Below are 19,324 nucleotides of genomic sequence, written 5' to 3' on the forward strand. Positions count from 1 at the left end.
CATTCCTGATTACTAACTAACAGTGATTCAGGAAATATCAGCATTTTGAAGATTTACATATTTATTTCTGAGTGTGATTTACCAGAGGATTACTGAAGGCAAAGACGAATTGAAGATATAATGGGCATTTATGCTTGCATCAAGAAGTCTATTGTGCTATTGGCTAGATTACTTTAATAGCCTTTATTGGCTTTGAAATCAAGAAGCTGCATGAACTGCTGGATAAGCATTCATTTTTCCAAAATTTTGTGGTAGGAAATTGGATATCTACAGATTTCTGTTATGAAATGAATGTCTCTTAATGGAGTATTCCTCTGCCATTCTTCTCCCCAAAACAAAAATGTGACTGTAACAATTTTGGCATCATGATTGAAGTAAAAATCAGCTTTCAACATAATATAGTTTACTAAGCAATGCTAAACCCTGTAATGATAAATGTACTGTCTGGATTTGACTTATTTATGAAACTGTTTACAACGAAATTAGTAAGACAGAATATTGCTCTATATATACATTTTAACAATACTTAGCTATCTAAATAATCTAAGTATTTTATTGCTCTCTCATGTATTGATTACGGCTGTTACCAGCTTAGATTTCTTATATCGCCACAATCTGGGAAGAGAGAGATGTATAATAAAGGTTTCTGTATAATACAAAGAACCATAAGAGGGGTTGTGAATCACTGGTGTCAGCCTAAGTAGTATGTTACTGAAATAATATCCGTTCATTAAGTGATATGTTCGGAACATTTTCCAGTGATCTTTATAGTGTTTAGAGTTTTACCATTACTGCCACCTTTATTTGGAGAACTTAAGGTGTGTAAAACTTGCAGCATTTCCAAAAGGTAATCGTATCATTGTAATATAGGGACTCAAGAAATACTTACTGATGCAATATCACTGTTCAGCAGCAGTATTACAAAAAAAACCCAAATCCAAACAAAAAGCAACCAACCAACAAAAAAAAAATCAAACTGTTTAAGAATTCTCCTAAAACATGCCTAAATGGGCTTATAAGAATCAGATAACCAGGAATCAAATAAAATAAATAGGTGGTGCTGCTGGGAAGCTTTTTTTTTTTCTCTCCCCTTCTAAGCAAGTTTGAAATGCTTCTTAAAAAATAAAAAAAATTCTACTGCATTTTTCTCTGAGGCTTTCAGTGCCACCAGCTGTTTTCTCTCCATTAATACATTTAGATTGCCTTATGTTTTCACTTACTGTTCACGAAGAGATGTGTATCAAAAAAAGATGCCTTTCAGAATAGGTCCAAGTCAGCAGTAGGCAGTGAGGAGTTTGCATATTTGAGCACTAGTTACGTAGACCATTTATTCCTTAATGTCAACATCATCCTTTTTGACTGCTAAATGACATCTATGGTTTCCTGTACAACTCCAGTCTTATTTTCATTAATTTTAGACCGATTTCTGTTAGTTGTTTGTTTTTAAAAGACATTTAGAACATGTACTGTAAACATGGATGAAGTCACAAAATGCAATGTATTCAGCTCAACCCAATATTAAAGAATAGGTATGTGTGCAATAGTGCAGTTTCAAGGAATAATATCCGCATTCACTTATCTACAAACACAAGTTGATGTGGTTGCTTACAGTGTTGCATAAAAATCATATTTACATACCCATGATGGAAATTGCACTTGCAAAACAGGAGGGAGAATTTTTGTTACTTAGGAGTCAATTCCTGTTCAGATTGTGTATGTGAATGGTGTGGGTGTGCATTTCTGCACCCATAATGCTACTGGCATAAGTTCAGCATCTGCAAAAACTGAGGCTACAAGTAAGCAAAAGGAAAATAAGTAGCTCATATTTCCACGTTGCTGCTGCTGTTGTTTCTCTGTGAAATGAATCAATCAATCAATCAGGTTGGAAGAGACCTCTGGGATCATCAAGTCCAACCATTGCCCTGACACCACCCTGTCAACTAGACCATGGCACTAAGAGCCACGTCCAGTCTTTTCTTAAACACATCCGGAGATGGTGACTCCACCACCTCCCTGGGCAGCCCGTTCCAATGTTTAATGACCCTTTCTGAGAAGAAATTCTTCCTAATGTCCAACCTGAACCTCCCGTGGCGAAGCTTGAGGCTATGTCCTCTTGTCCTATCGCTAGTTGCCTGGGAGAAGAGGCCAACTCCCACTTCACTACAACCTCCCTTCAGGTAGTTGTAGACTGCAATAAGGTCACCTCTGAGCCTTCTCTTCTCCAGGCTAAACAACCCCAGCTCCCTCAGCTGTTCCTCATAGGTCATACCCTCCAGACCCTTCACCAGCTTGGTCGCCCTCCTCTGGACTCGCTCCAACACCTCAACATCTTTTTTGAAGTGCGGGGCCCAGAACTGGACACAGTATTCAAGGTGCGGCCTCACCAGTGCTGAGTACAGAGGGACGATCGCTTCCGTAGACCGGCTGGCTACACTATTCCTAATAGAGGGCAGGATGCCATTGGCCTTCTTGGCCATCTGGGCACACTGCTGGCTCATGTTTAGCCGGCTGTTGAACAGCACCCCCAAGTCTCTTTCCACCGGGCTGCTTTCTAACCATTCTTCCCCCATAGTCTTAAAACATAGTCTTAGTTGAATATCATCTTTCTGTGGGAGTGTATTTTGTGAGTAATTGCCACACAGTGCTTCAAGAACTATTCTTGTCAATCAGAAGTTCAAGATCAATAATGGGGGTCTTCCATTCATAGGAATAATCAGTTTTAATGGTGAGAGATTTATAAGACACTGTAGTGCTCAAAATCTTCTTGAAGCAGCACAATAGTATACTAACCTAAAAATGAAGTGGAGAGTATTTCTCACTTTTCCTTTCATGGAATACTCCCAAACAGCATTTTCCAAACATTTTATTAAAGTTCAATTCCCTTAGCCAGAGGAGTTTTTTTTATTATTACTGTGAATATGAGCAAGTAATAAGCCAGAGAGTGGTGGTCAATGGGACAGAATCCAGTTGGAGGCCTGTGTCTAGCGGAGTCCCTCAAGGGTCGGTACTGGGACCAATTCTATTCAATATAGTCATTAATGACTTGGATGAGGGAATAGAGTGCACTGTCAGCAAGTTCGCTGATGACACAAAACTGGGAGGAGTGGCTGACACACCGGAAGGCTGCGCAGCCATTCAGAGAGACCTAGACAGGCTGGAGAGTTGGGCGGGGAGAAATTTAATGAAATATAACAAGGGCAAGTGTAGAGTCCTGCATCTGGGCAGGAACAACCCCATGTATGAGTACAAGTTGGGGGCAGAGCTGTTGGAGAGCAGCGTAGGGGAAAGGGACCTGGGGGTCCTAGTGGACAGCAGGATGACCATGAGCCAGCAGTGTGCCCTTGTGGCCAAGAAGGCCAATGGCATCCTGGGGTGGATTAGAATGGGTGTGGTTAGCAGGTCAAGAGAGGTTCTCCTCCCCCTCTACTCTGCCCTGGTGAGGCCGCATCTGGAATATTGTGTCCAGTTCTGGGCCCCTCAGTTCAAGAAGGACAGGGAACTGCTAGAGAGAGTCCAGCGCAGAGCCACAAAGATGATTAAGGGGGTGGAACATCTCCCTTATGAGGAGAGGCTGAGGGAGCTGGGTCTCTTCAGCTTAGAGAAGAGGAGACTGAGGGGTAACCTCATTAATGTTTATAAATATGTAAAGGGCAAGTGTCATGAGGATGGAGCCAGGCTCTTCTCAGTAACATCCCTTGACAAGACAAGGGGCAATGGGTGCAAGCTGGAACACAGGAGGTTCTGCATAAATATGAGGAAAAACTTCTTTACGGTGAGGGTGACCGAACACTGGAACAGGCTGCCCAGAGAGGTTGTGGAGTCTCCTTCTCTGGAGACATTCAAAACCCGCCTGGACGCATTCCTGTGTGATATGATCTAGGTAATCTTGCTCCGGCAGGGGGATTGGACTAGATGATCTTTCGAGGTCCCTTCTAATCCCTAACATTCTGTGATTCTGTGATTCTGTATGTTCCCTCCAATGAATTGCTGTACAACAAGACTTGATGCTAATTCTACCTTTCCCAAAATCTGATATAAAGCAATTTATCTTTTAAATAATACTCCTGAGTACTAAACCTGAAGAGTTTTGGCTTCAGCCCAAGTCAAACTTCAGGAAGCTTATTCTCAGGAGCATATTCCCTACCTCTGTAAATTTAATTGTTATAATGAATAGAATACATGTGTCAAAATACTACTTATAAGTTTTACCTGTTTACTTTTTGTTCCTGAAACAGAAACATCAAAATGACAGCATGAAGCTCACATAAAGGTTTTGGAGGCAAATTATTAATTTTTTTTTTAAAAAAAGAAAAAAAAATGTTGAGAGAGAAACCTGCTAAACTGGACAAATCCTATCCCCTCATTTGAGGGTTCTGAAAAACTTTAGTACTGACTTGCAGTAGGAAAAATGTTTGCCCCTGTGTTCTGCAGAGCTCTGTATAAGACCTCCCCACATCATACTATCCTAGGAGATCCTGTCAGTGGAAATAGATGAGTAGTAACTACATGACTCCACCAGCAAAAAATACTGTATTTACTGGGGCACTGAGGACACGGACTTTCAGCCTGTGGGGGCAGGTCTTATAGCATTAGCAGCCAAGGTTTTTTTCCCCTTCATTCTTATATCAGGGAATGAAACCTACAGTCCTATACAGACCTCTTAGATATGGACTGAAGACTGCATTTAGCCTTATGGGTCTGGTTCTGCTATGGATTCTATTCTGTGCCAAAACAATGGCAAAATGAGGGTCCAAGCATTTAAAAAAATACTTTGCTTATCCCAGTAACAATACAAGTAAAACTAACTTTAAAACACTTTTTGTCCACTTTACAGTAAAACATTCACATTTTATTTGAAATTAATAAAAAATTGTTTAGAACTTAAATGTATAGAAGAAACAAGGATGACTCCTATGCTTGAAAATGGTGCTTTTCTAATCTATTAGAAATTTGTTATCAAATATTAATCAGAATGAGGAAAAAATGGTGTGATATTTCTGCCTGTCAAAAGTTTCTGAAAACATCCCCCACTACAAATTTTTTTGAGGAAAACTTAATACATTTATGAGTCTTTTAAACAGGGAATAAGATATAGAAGCAGCTCACTTCTGCTTAGTTTTGAAGAGATTAGAAGAAACCACGAGGGACTTCTGAGGCACCTCACTGAGCTAACAGGCAGCTTAATGGCAAATGATTCATTGCTGACAGATGAAACATAGTGCACATCGGAAAAAACAATTTGAACTACTCATACACATTGCTGGGTTCTAAATTAACTATAACCTAGAGGAAATATGCCTGGATGTCACTGTGGACAGCTCAGTGAAAATCTTTGCTTTAGTGTGCAACACTAAACATAAAAGCAAACAAAATGTTAAGCTATTTTGAGGGATGGGGTAGAAAATACTGTGCTTATAATGGGAGATGCAAGCAGATATAAAGTAAAATTTCAAGTTGATAATTTAAGAATACAAAAATGTACTCAACCTCCCTCCCTGGGCTGTATTATCAATTATTGAATTTCATTGCCCTCTACATCCTTGATACCAAAAATGTAAGATTCAGAAAGAATCTGACATTTGTTGAGGTATTGAGATCATTCACCATTTCAGCAGGGGATGGACCAAAGGTTGGGAATTCAAGACCTCACTTCACTTCTGTCTGATACTGACCTTCTCTGTGACCTTGGGCTTCACCTCCCAGTCTTTCTCAGCTGCAGGTGTTTTTAGTTGTAAAGGACCCAGGGCAAGACTTACAAAACTATTCAACTGCTTAACTTGTAAGCATGTGCTAAGCTCCCTATTTAATCCATATGAATCCTATGTAAGAATTTACTGTCCAAGTGTTTTGTGTATCTTGTCTCCTAGATAGAGATCCCTGATGATCTCTCTGTAAACAATACTAAATTTCAGAAAAGTTTAAAATAACAGAAAAGTTTAAAATAAAAGAGTAATAGAACTATGTATGTTAAGGTAGATATGAGCCAGCTACTAACTGGATGGACTTCTGTAATAATCTTAACCTCAGGGCAGGTGGGTTTTCAAAAATATTCATACTTTATGTGCTTATGAAATGCAGTAAAACGTCAGACCCAAGTAGCATAATCAATATGGATAATTGTTGTAGTCTGTGCTGCTTTATAATATCAGTGCAGTGGGGAGAAAAAAACAAAACAAAGACAGACTGGATATACAGGTTAGTTTATACAATAGTCCAGTGCCCTGGAAATGTCTTTAAGTCCTTCTAGCTACATGAGATTACTATCAATTTTTCTAGAAGGAGTTTCCCCAGCAGAGGCCCACCCTGAATTTTATGATGAGAGGGGACTCGTACATGCATGTCAGCCAGGCCCTTATTGCTTTTCTGTTTAGGTGCACACTGCAGTAAGGATTCGGGATATGTATATAGGACTTGAGAGGAACAAGGTGAGGAAAGAGGATATGGGGATACATAGAAAGCTGAAGTAATATAGAGGAAAAACTGGCCAGAGGTCAAAGCAAAGAAGACGTAGACAAGTTTCAATTTGGAAATATTAAGTACATCTGAGTAATCTCTTCTTTTTCAATGGCTGATGTCATTTAAGTTTGGCTATGAGGTGGAAATTTGGTTTTCTTTCCTTATGTTAAAATTCTGAAGTTATGTACTCACAAAATAGAAAAGGCTAATGAAATTATTTAAGGTTTGTTTAAAAATAACCCACATTCATTGGAAACCTTGGACCAGATTCATATAGCTTGATTGACACCCAAGTCTTATGTTTCTCAGTGACCAACTCTAAAAACTGAGGCCTAGGGCTGTCTGAATCTGGGCCCTCACACTCTTTGTCCCTAAGTTTTCGATGGGAAAAAAAAAAAACCACAAACAAAACCCAAAACCCTTGTCTTCTGGAAGCAATGTTACCATGCTGATGTTTGCAGGGTAAGAACAGAGGAGATAAGCTGTTCAGAACAGATTTCTCTCTTCTGAGGGGGGAAGCTCTAACTCGTGCTACTTTTAATGCTTAGGAGGTGAATCCCTGAATGCAAGAGCTGTCCTACACAGAAAATGCTTCCAACACCAAGCCTGCGTTGCTATTACAAGCTTGAAAAATTAAGTAGATCTGCGCAGTGTGGAAAAGAAGCAAAAATCAGTGGTGTGTAAGAATCACAGGGTTAAATGTAGCACCTTGGTCCGTACCAAGAATTATCTGGGCATTCTTGGAAGACAGGAACAAAGGTAAAAAAAAGAAAGGTAGATCTTGCACAATTTCTGGCTTATTTTGAAATATTTCATGGGAAAAAATATTTCAGTGTCTGGATATTAAATGACCAGATTTAACTGTAAGCACCAGTTACCACAGTTATGCAGCCAAAATGAGGCAGGGGAGAAAACAAGTTATTTACTACAGCCTACTAGGTATCCCCAAAAATGCTCAGCAACCCAGGAGAACTTTCAAATTGCTGTCTTGAGTAAGAACGGTCAGCTAACTCCTGACTGTGAAGTCTGCAGTTACAACGCTTGATGGTTTTCCGTTGCAGTCAGAGACTTCTCATCCATACCAGTTCTCATACATACTCAGGGAGCCTGAGACCCAGCTTTGTCTTAGACCAACAGCGTACATATAATACTAAGTGTCATTTCCTCCCTAGCTGTTCTTCTGGCCCATCTGAATATGAAGTGTGGCAAAATGCTATTCTTTGTCTCTCTCACAAGAGAGAAAATTCAAAATAGGTGAATAACCACCCCAAATTATCTCCATGCTTTTCTAAGAGGAAGAAGCAAGCAGACCCTCAAGCTTATCTCTGACTTGCCTTGCTAAAGTGTGCTGGCAGTAATACATTGGGTTGACTTTCTGTAAACTCATGAAATCCCTTTGTTAAATTACTTAATGAATTAATAAGTTCTGCTTGAATATTTGAAAGAGAGACCAAACAATACAAAAAACATTAATGCTGAGACAGTCTTATTTCACCATCCACTCCAAATAGATATATGAGCTATAATCTCCATCTTCTATAGGGAACTGTGACAGTAAATGTTAAGTTTGGATGCTGAAACATTAGGCACATATATAAACAGAGTTAATTTTAGAGAAAGTCACCTTGGAATTGGTGTAAAATATTCTTGCACTTTATGATTATATCTTTTCTGAAGAAAGAAATTGGATTTCTACAGAAAACATTATTACTTAGAATTCTCCCTCCTGGCAGGATGTATATAGGGTAGTAATTTTAAGACTTCATATCTGTATTTAGAAAGAACTGTAATTCTAGGAACTGTCCTAATTCTGTGTAAGATGTGCCAGTCAAGGTACTATCTGGTATTTTTGACTCCCACAAAAAATGGGCATTTTTCTAAGAGCCTTATTGTACCAATTCACGTAGGACATACTGGAATTAAGAGTGTCTACCTATATGTCAGCTTTAACTCTGAACTTTCTTGCTTTCTGAGATTGTTAGCTATTTGCATTGCTTCACTTAAGATTTTTTTTTTTTTTTTTAATAGTTTAATATCTTCCTTATCAGAGAAAAGCAGGGTCCAGTTAGTTAAGGTTATGGTTGTACGTGGAACGCGGCTTCCTAAGCTTGTCATGCATCAAACTGTTATGGCTGGCAATTGTTTAAAAAAATTCATTTTGTTATGAACTAGCCTGTTTTCAACTGGGCTGTTCAGAGATGGATTGCTTTCTGGAGTTTTTGACAGGTGTAATTGTTAAGGCGTCATCTGTTCTTGTTTGCACAAAATACATTTTAGCCAACTGTAGGACTTGCCCGCTAATCTTTCTCACATCATTCCATTCTTTGCTTGCCACTAGACAAATCCCCTGTTATTTGACCAGATGGTGGAAAATCCATTCTCATGATAAGTTGCTTCTAGTTTGCATTTAGATTACCTGCAAAAATGGAACAATTTACTACTCTGCCTCTAACCATCTCTTTTCTCCTTTTTTCCCTTAGTTTGACTTCTTGTAACTAATTATTTAAATTCTGCCCTGTGAGTTAAAATTAGTCATAGCTTACACGTTCCACATGTATGTAAATGCACTTAAGTTCTACCTCAAGTTGTATGATGAATCCATCTAGAGTTTAGTGACACATAAAGATCCGAAGATGAGCTGTCTGATGTGCAAACACAGCAGTTTCTAATCCTGTCATATCTGAGGTGATACTTTTGAACTTTTTAGGGAAAGTATGCAACCTCTAAAAACCAAGTTCAGGTGCGAGAATGCACCCAGCATCATCATCTTATAGCACACACACCAAGGAATAGAGGATACAAATATTAAGTGAAATATCATGTTTCATGCAGTGTTTGTAGGCATTTTGTCTGTTATGTTTCTAGCTCCTTTGGAAAGTAACCTTCCATACTACAGAGTTAGATAGTTATAACCTAAAACTAATTTTTGCCTTTATTATCATGAAGTGGCAACTTCTACTCTGTCTAAAAGTTTATGAGGGAACAGGTGTGTTTGTTTCTCAAACCACTCAAAACTCAACTAAAATTGGGGTGAGCTAACCACTGCAAATTGATCAGACTCAAATACTTTTCAGTGCTCAAATTTTTAATACAGAGAAAAATACCAGAAATCAATTACAAAGCATAAAATAGAACAAGAATATACAGTACCCAGAGTAAATAGCCCTTATACAGTTTTATCTTGAGCTAAATCAATTTTGTATGTGGAACCTGAGATATACTCTATCTGCTGACATAATGTGCTAAAAACAAGTTAGCAAAATTAATTTGGTGAAGATTGTCTAAAATTATTTTTTTATAGGGGGGAAAAAAACCCAACAAAGACTGATTGTCTTGGTAAACTTTTTTTGGATCCTAAGCAGTGATTCTTACTACTTGTGTTTATGTTTTGTAGGTTGGTTGTTGGGGTTTTTTTTGTTTGGTTGTTTTTTTTTTTTTTAGTAAGGAATGCTGAATAAGCTGTTCCGTGAGGTAGTCTTAATTTCTGACCCACAGCCTCATGGTTATCAGATGATAATTAATTGTAAATGTAAATCTAGTAAATGACAGCTAAAGTACGTAGGGCATAGGACAGAGGGCAAACGAGTGTGATGGTGTTAGGCAGCTTCTAAATATGTAAAATACAAATACAGCCTTTATTCCATTTATGGAAATACACTTACCATGCTAAAATGAACCTTAACAATAGAGACAAACATCATACAAGAAAATACAGGATTTTTTTTTTTTTTTCCAAAGCATAGTTCTTGGTGGTAGCTGCATAGTTAAAAACCTGGTGTGTGCTTCGAAATGTATTCCATAGTGTCTTAGGACTGTTTGCTTTTTCAGGTTAAGCACAATAGGCCCCATTCTGTGTTAATTTAGATGCCCTGCAATCTCAATGAAGTCAGTGGGATTTTAAGAGATTTACATTGATGTCTTATTTGGCTTAGTGTTTTGGGATATGATTTATTGTTTATTATTATTATTTCTGTTGCAGCAGAGGGAGAATGGAGAAGAGTAAAATAACTCTTTAAACAAAATTGTTACAGAGCACTGGGTAAGGGCTAGGTCCAAAACAGGTCATAGGATTTTGGCTCCTGAAGTGGAATCCAGCCCTATACAGTGCAAAGACTTATTTCCCTCAGACTAGGATCCACAGCAGCTGCTATGTTATGTATAAAGCCTGATATATTGCTTAGTTTAAAAACAAAACACAACAAAAAATACCACCTCCCATGCTTCTGACCCTCCAAAAAAAGAACTTCCATACTCTAATCTCTTCCCCTTCTTTGGTTGTGACACCTAGGTCTGGCTAGATGTAAAGTAGGATGTGATTCACAGTCCAAAACTCTGATCTAGGCTTGAATCACAGAATGGTTGAACTTGGAAGGGGCCTCTTCTCCAGCCCAGAGGGGTTGGACAAGCAGGGTTACCTGGAGCGTGTTGCTCAGGACCATGTCCAGGCAGGTGTTGACTGTCTCCATGGGTGGAGACCCCACAACCTCTCTAGGCAACCTATTCTAGTGCTCCATCACTTTTGCAGTAAAAGTGTTTCCTGACATTCAGATGGAACCTCCTGTGTTTCAGTATGTCTGTCATCCGTTTGAAAAAAGAGCAAGGACTGCCCTTGTCATAAAAACTAAAGCAAACAAACAAACAAAAGCTAGCTGACAGGTATTCTACCCTAGCTTGGTGCAGTGAATACTTATTTAGGACCTATTTCATCACAAAGGTGTTCAAACCCCCATCTTCCACTTCCCAGAAAAATGCCACAACTACTTCAGAATAAAGGTTTTCTGGAGTGAGCCGTATTCAACACTTGTTTAACTACTCAAGTAATAGCAATAATCAGTATTACTATTCAAGGTTCGTTTGGCCAGAGAACCAGTGGAAGAAAGAGCATAATTCTGAAGCCCTGTGATGAGGGCACTCATCTGGGAAGGATTCTGATAGTTTTTGCAAGGACTGCTTATGCATTTTTGAATGACTCTTAATGTAACGTGCTTTCACTGGCTCCCTTTCTTTCATCCAATGAATCCTGATTTTTTTTTTTTTTTTAATAGTACTATTGTTTTAGCAGGAGGAGTTATGTCCCTCGCTTTAGCATAATTGTTATCAAGGAGTCTGCGGTAACCTTTGGAGCTGTGGGGGATGTACATTTGAACCTCCTCTGGCTAAAAGGCGTGGAGAGCCTAGTTCTCCTGTGTATTTGTTGAAGCTGTGTAAAAACAGGCATCTCTTCTAGTCTTGTTTCGAAGAGAGGAAAAAAAAAAAAAAGGCAGGGGAGGGTAGCACTTGTGTTGCAAATCCCATTTTAAGATACTTAGCTTTCCTCATACACTGTACATGGTGCTTAGGCATCTAACTCAAAGGCCCTGGGTATCACAATAAATCAGTCTCTTTGGCAATGCCTTAATCGGTGAATGCAGGAATATCCCAGGATTTGAAAGTCTTTGGTCCTGCCTTCATCACGTAGCTGTCTCCTCCCTCCTGTGTGTGGGTTCCCATGGGCCAAAAACAGTGCTGAGGCATGCTCAGACCAGGTTTCCAATTTAAATGAGCAAGGGACCATGGCTGTTAAGACATGAAATGTGCTTGCCACTTTGTGTAGGTGCAGTCTTACTGAGGAAGGCCCTCAGTTTCCACGGGACATGACTTCCCCTTTTCTTGTAAAGCTTGTTGCTGGGTAATGATACTAATTTTTTTTTCTCAAACCTCTAGTCTTAAATTACTGTTGAAATAAATATGTGATTTTAAAAAACAAGACTAGCTTAGAGCTATATAGGCATAATACTGTAAAAAAATAATAAAAAATACATCTATATTGATAAGAATATTTATTTAAAATAAATTTACAGCCTAAAATTCTACATTTGAAAAATGTGTAAAATTTCTCAAATAACTTATTCTAGTGAACTACCATTATATTAAAAACAAAAAAAAGGTATCAATTTGTGGAAGATACAAAAGCATCTAAAATGTGTTTTTATTGCAGAGAAGAGGGCGGGGGGGCGGGAAGAAAATTGGTGGGTACTGTTTTGTGTGCAATTCCCAAATATATTTTAAAAACAACATTGAATTTTTATAGCCAAATTATATTTTCTGCTAACAGGGAGTTGGGGAGGGATGAATAATAGAATGACTGACAAATCTTTTAGGGCCTGATTTTACAAGATGCTGCGCACCTCTTGATTGCTGCCAATCACTTTCATTTTCTTTCAGTCGATCCGAGAACATATGGCATTATTCAGATGGTGCTGAGCACCTTCAATCACAGTCCTCATAGTGCCACAACATCCTCATTCTGTGCAAATGTGAGAATTGCTGTTGACATTTTAAATTGGAGGGTTATTTGGTCTTTGTCTGGACAAACTGCCAGCTGATATAAATGAATGTTCTGCATGAGGAAGGATTGCAACAGTAAACAATAAATAATCAAATTTATCAGCACTATTGTATATACACAAACTATGTGAAGTATCAATTCGGTTCATAAAAATCTTTACCACTTCCACTTTCATTTGATGGGGAAAAAAAATACCATTCTTGTGGAAAACTGAAGTTTAGTTTACTCTCAGTGCAAACTTTGAAAAGTGGAAACTCTGGATGTTATGTGCACAAGGTAGTTGATTTAAAGAGATCAGAAAGGTCTTTAATTTAAAAATAAAATTTAAAAAAATCAATTTCAACATACTGATTTGTCCTGCATTACAGTTACCTGTAGAGAACCTCTAGTCATGTCTATCTGTTTTTGATGCCTCTACAGAATAACTGTCCAGCATCCTCTGCCCAACCAATCAGAATGTAGGAAAATCTACCGATATGACGGAATCTACTGTGAATCTACCTACCAGAAGTATGTTGATATCTGTGTGAGTCTTGCCTCTAGCTCGTGCATTTAGTGCTCGTGCTTTCCCGCTATTCAGAAATTACACGTGTGTTGAAACCGTACACTTCTACTTGCGTGCAAAACCTCTACAGCAGGGACAGAAATATGTTGTTTAATTCTTTGGGATTGTGCTCTAAAAGCTAAAAAGCAAATAAAAACCCCTGTGACTTTACTAAATCTTAGATATGCTTCTGTACAGTAAACAAGAATGTATACACTAGAAAATCTAGGCAAAATGTATTGCACAGGTGCTTCACATCTTAGGGATTTGAAAGGTGTGTTATGTATAAATTAGCTGTCACTTTTTTCAGTCGTGTAATGGAATGATGAGTTGTAATTTGCATAATCCTTTAAGAAGTCAAATTATACTGTCATGTAGCAGACTTAACATGCTAGCTAGGATTTCATAGCTTTGCAGGTAATTAGTATGTACCTTACAGGACAGTTAAATTGAAGTTGAGTCCTCTTCCTTTGCAGTCATTTGCCTTTGTCTATTGCCCTAACAGAGCCCGCTTTTGTGTGTAACTCAAGATCGTTACTGGTGCTTCTGACAAAAGTGCTGTTGCTGTGGGCAGGCAAATGCAACATGCTTGACTGCTGTTACTTTTGCAATCAGTGAAGTTTCTATTTTACTGTAGTAAGAATTTAATAATCTATTTCTACATAGAATTGAAAAGTATATATTTGACAGTTATATTGTAGATGATTTTGTATTAATGTATTGCAAATGCATTATGAATTTTCTGTTATATTGCTGGATTTTGAAACTGCTTTCTGTCAGTGTTTACTTTTCATACTCCAACTCTATTGTTTTGTATCCCAGTGTTATCATCTCGTGTATAACAGATTTAATTTTCGAAAAACTGCTTAACTTCTAAAAATCAATTGTACTCTGCATTGCAACAAAATGTTTCTTTGGCAAGGCAATCATACTCATAATTTTTTAGGTCATATTCTCTCATTCCCTCTTTTTATTCTGTAACCTGCTGCATGTTTCCTGAATTTTTTCTTTTAGTAATAGGTACAACCACATCAGTAAAAGCTGTTACTTCAGTGTAAATGAAGAGTATAATTTTAGTTTACAGAAGTGAGAGTCTAGATTTATCAATATAATTACAGCATTAATGTAACTTGGTGAGTCGAAATGAAAATCTGACCTCTTGCTTGGCTCTTTTGCAAATGGCTACTTTTGGTGTGACATGATTTATTCTTGATTTTACATTGACTTACAAGTATTTCTTGCACTTTTTGAATTTTTCATGATTCTTCCTTCTATCTCTGTAAATAATGGTCATGTCCAGGGTAACTGAAGCAGTCTACATCTAGCACGGTTTTAAACATCACCATAGAACTTAAATTCAGTGGTTTTACTTTTCTTGTAACTTCAGTTCAGTAAGCATAAAAATGTATTCATTTGTTTAAATGTACGAAGCAGATTTGTTGTGCACTATTTATATCAGTTTTTAGAATAACTTCAAGATTTTGAAACTTTGTGGAAATAAGAAAACTTGGCACAGTTTGTTATGAGTGTTAAGTATAGCAATGGCTTTGCTCTGAACACTGCAAAATAGTGGATTATCTTAATGTTTTAAATTAGGTTGAATATATAGTCAGTATAGATAAAAACAGCTATCTGTGCTGACCACAAAATGGAATAGTAGGTGTTCACTTACAAGTAGGTATACAGTTGCAAACAGGCATTGGCTAAATGGATTTTTCCTTTTTGAAAAGCTAAAAATCAGACTGGTGATGAAAGCATTGGTTTTGACATCTGTTTTGTCATACCTGACATGTGAATTTTGAAGTATTATAGCCCAGTTCACCTCACTTGTAAAAAGCATGGATTATTTTGGAAAACTTAGGGCTTTTTCCTTCTACACAAAATATAGAGTGCTTTTTGATTAGTAAAATTTTCTCTCAGTACTTCTTCCACGCTATTTAAGTTCTCTGAGGTATTCTTTTTGTCTTTCCCAGTAGATGTTTTTGGTGCTTTATTATTTTTCCAATGATATAACAAGTTACTGAAAACTTCTCATTTACCAAGACCAAAAAAACCCAAAGTATTTTCATGACACTTTTAAAGGTTATACTTTAGTACTACAAGACACATGAATGTTTGGTACTAGATGTTCAAGTGCATCTCTTACGCAGGCTCAATCTCTCCCCTGATTAGATTGGGGAAGGGAGAATGGATGTGAAAAGGCCACTGGTGGTCAACAGAAAGGGCTGTATGACCCTCCTTTTTCCTGTAGGATAATTTCTGGGCCGGACACCAAACAGCAAACTACTTATTCAGGGAGTTAAAGGAATTTTAAGGACTGGCCATACAGAGTAGGACAGGACACAAAATCATGGATTTGGGAGCTTGACTGTTCTTTCTCTAACCAATTTTATAAATTAAAAGTAGCATTATGCAGAGAGCCTACTCTGGATTTATATTTAACCATGTACCTACTAAAGGTATTTTGTGTAAAGCTACTTAGCAGTTGAAATCAAGATATTCTGATCCTTTTTGTAAAAATTTGAAAGGATCGTACCATGACCACCTACTCCAAAAATGTTTTTCAGAAAACATTTTGGGAAGTAACCTTTTTAGTCAAATCTTAGTGCTAATACATACTAGAAATAACAGTTTGTAAGAGTTCTTAAAGGTGCAGGTTAGTAAATACATTATAGTACTATAAAAAAAAATTGCAAAAAGCTTTTTGCAATACAAGTCCCTGAGGAGCTGGACTAATGATTACATTAGCTAGTGTATATAAAATAGGCAAAATAGTAAATATTTTAATACAGATCCCTCTAGACTATTTATGATCCTCTTGCAATTGAGTCTCATAGCTGCTACTAGATATCCCATTTGGAACAGAGTGGAACACACAGTTTCAAAAGCTGATGACAAAAAAAACCATATATTCCCCCTGCCCACAATTGTCCGCCACCTTGGTCGCTATGGGTCTGTGTTGTTTTAGGTGGCTGAGCATGTAAATATGCTTTTTAAAAAGCTCTAAAGTAAGCTTGAAAATAATTACAATTTGTTTCTTTGTTCACTAGCAGTAGAGACTAACACACCAAGCATTCTGAAAAGATTTTACCATTGTGTTTTTTGAAGTAGATACACGTCTTAAGCTATGGAGGTAAAACCAGAGGCCTATCAGTTACTGGCCTGGAATATGGCTGTCCGTAAACTCCTGAATATTTCCCCTTCTCTTTTACAGTCTCCAAAGCTGTAGCCAGGAGTATCCAGGCTCTTCTTTTGTGATGTCAATCAAAATTGACAACAAAGTAGTATTTTGTGTTCAGTTCTAGCTATTTCACTATAACCAAACGGCCAAGGTTTTTCCCTCTTGCCTGGGTTGAAAATCCTTTCTTCTGCTTGCTCAGACATCTATGGTTTGCACTCTTGTTCACCTTTAGGGAGTGTCAAACAGTGAACAAAGCCCAGGTAGATGATCTCCAGAGACAGCCCAAGAGGAGCACAGCTCCCTGCCCGTGCTCTGGTTGTATTTGTTGCTAAATTACAAGGAGTAATGGCGTGTCAAGAATAGGGTTTTTTTGCTTGTCTGCAGGGAGTCTCTGTTGTGTACAAGCAGAGGATATCTCAGGGTTTTTTTTTTTTGTTCTCAGACTGGAAGCTTGTTAATAAAGTGGCCCTTCAGAGTATAACCTGGGTTGTAAGGTGAAATTATCAGTTTGGTGGCTGTTGTGTGCTATCTACAAAGCAAAGGTGGAAGAATCATCTCTTCCTCATTTCTTCCTGTCCATATTAAGCAGACTTAAAGGGCATGCCTGTCTTCAGGAGTATAGAGAATAGGAGAGAGTTGTACAGTAAGGTATTTCTTCTGAAATCAAGAGCAGGGAATAAATATGTAAGGAAAACACCTCGCTCATTTAAATCACAGAAATACAGCTACAGTCTTATTAGGTCTTTTTCCTTCATTTCTCTGCAAGTTAGTGAAATGAGCACAGAACAGAAAGCTCATTGATTTCAGTCTCTGAAGTGGATCAATTTGTCCTGGAAAGTGTAACTTGGTCATATACACATTATCATGGAATCATTTAGGTTGGAAAGAACCTTTAAGATCATCGAGTCCAACTGCTAACCTAACACTGCCAAGTCCACCACTAAACCATGTCCTGAAGCACCATATCTACGTGTCTTTTAAATACCTCCAGAGATGGTGACTCAACCACTTCCCTGAGCAGCGTGTTCCAGTGCTTGACAACCCCTTAAGTGAAGAAATTTTTCTTAATATCCAATCTAAACCACCCCTGATGTAACTTGAGGCCATTTCCTCTCGTCCTATCATTTGTTACTTGGGAGAAGAGACTAACACCTGCCTTGTTACAACTTCCTTTGAGGGGAGAGAAGGTCTCCCATCAGCCTCTGTTTTTTTCCAGACTAAACAACTCCAGTTCCCTTAGCCACTCCTCATAAGACTTGTGCTCTAGACCCTTCACCAGCTTCGTTGCCCTTCTTGGGTCTGTCTTGTAGTGAGAGGCCCAACACTGAACACAGTATTTGAGGTGTGGCCTCACCAGTGCCAAGTACAGGGGGATGATCACTTCCCTAGTCCTGCTGGCCACACTGTTTCTGATACAAGCCAGGATGCTGTTGGCCTTCTTGGCCGCCTGGGCACACTGCTGGCTCTTATTCAAGCCATGAGCAGTTTCTCCAGGAGAATGCTGTGGGAAATGGTGTCAAAGGCTTTACTAAAGTCTAAGTAGACAACATCCACAGCCTTTGCCTCATCCACTAAGTGGGCCACCTTGTCATAGAAGGAGATCAGGTTAGTCAAGCAGGACGTGCCTTTCGTAAACCCATGCTGACTGGGCCTGATCAGCTGGTTGTCCTGTACGTACCATGTGATGGCACTCAAGGTGATCTGCTCCATAACCTTCCCCAGCACTGAGGACAGACTGACAGGCCTGTAGTTCCCTGTATACTCCTTCTGGCTGTTCTTGTAGATGGGTGTCCATCTGCTAACTTCCAGGCAACTGGGACCTCCCCAGTTAGCCAGGACTGCTGATAAATGATGAAAAGTGGCTTGGTGAGCACTTCAGTCAGCTCCATCAGTACCCTTGGGTGGATCCCATTCGGCCCCATAGACTTGTGAGTGTCTAAGTGGAGTAGCAGGTTACTAACCATTTCCATTTGAATTATGGAGGCTTCATTCTGCTCCCCATCCCTGTCTTCCAGCTCAGGGGCTGGGTACCTGGAGAGCAACTGGTCTTACTACTAAAGAGTGAGGCAAAGTAAGCATTAAGCACCTCAGCCTTTTCCTCATCCTTTGTCACTGTTTCCCCCTGCATCCAATAAAGGATGGAGATTCTTCGTGGCCCTCCTCTTGTTGCTAATGTATTTATAGAAACATTTTTTATTGTATTTTATGGCAGTAGCCAGATCAAGTTCTAGTTGGGCTTTGGCCCTTCTAATTTTCTCCCTGCATAACCTCACAACATCCACATCCTTATGGACCTCCTGAGTGTCCTGCCCCTTCTTCCAAAGGTCATAAACTCTCCTCTTTTTCCTGAGTTCCAGCCAAACCTCTCTGTTCAACCAGGCTGGTCGTCTTCCCCACTGGCTTGTCTTTCAGCACATGGGGATGGACTGCTCCTGCACCTTTAAGATTTCTTTCTTAAAGAGTGTCCAGTCTTCCTGGACTCCTTTGCCCTATAGGACTGGCTCCCAAGGAAGTCTGTCCACTAGGCTCCTAAACAGGCCAAAGTCTGCCCTCCACAAGTCCAAGGTGGCAGTTCTGCTGACCCCTCTCCTTACTTCTCCAGGAATTGAAAATGCTCTCACTTCATGATCGCTGTGCCCAAGATGGCCTCCAGCCATCACATCACTCACAAGTCCTCCTCTGTTTGCAAACAAGAGGTCCAGTGGGGGCTCACTGAGCCTGTAAATGCTCAAAACATCAAAACTTAACAGACCAAAATAAGTTTCCCTCAGACTGTATGTTGACTCAAAACCATAAATATTTGTATAAGTGAGAA

The 19,324-nt window shown here is 38.8% G+C and overlaps 1 protein-coding gene across 1 annotated transcript in view; it reads left to right on the forward strand.

The window, feature by feature from the left end:
- Window positions 1–19,324, forward strand: part of NPAS3 (neuronal PAS domain protein 3) — a 640,005-nt gene that overhangs the window by 68,962 nt on the left and 551,719 nt on the right. The window contains exon 3 of the mRNA XM_068397366.1: window positions 13,205–13,294. Coding sequence (XP_068253467.1) covers window positions 13,205–13,294 — 90 coding nt within the window. The remainder of the gene's footprint in view (window positions 1–13,204; window positions 13,295–19,324) is intronic.

This window comes from Nyctibius grandis, chromosome 4 (genome assembly GCF_013368605.1).
Source record: "Nyctibius grandis isolate bNycGra1 chromosome 4, bNycGra1.pri, whole genome shotgun sequence".
Taxonomy (NCBI): domain Eukaryota; kingdom Metazoa; phylum Chordata; class Aves; order Nyctibiiformes; family Nyctibiidae; genus Nyctibius; species Nyctibius grandis.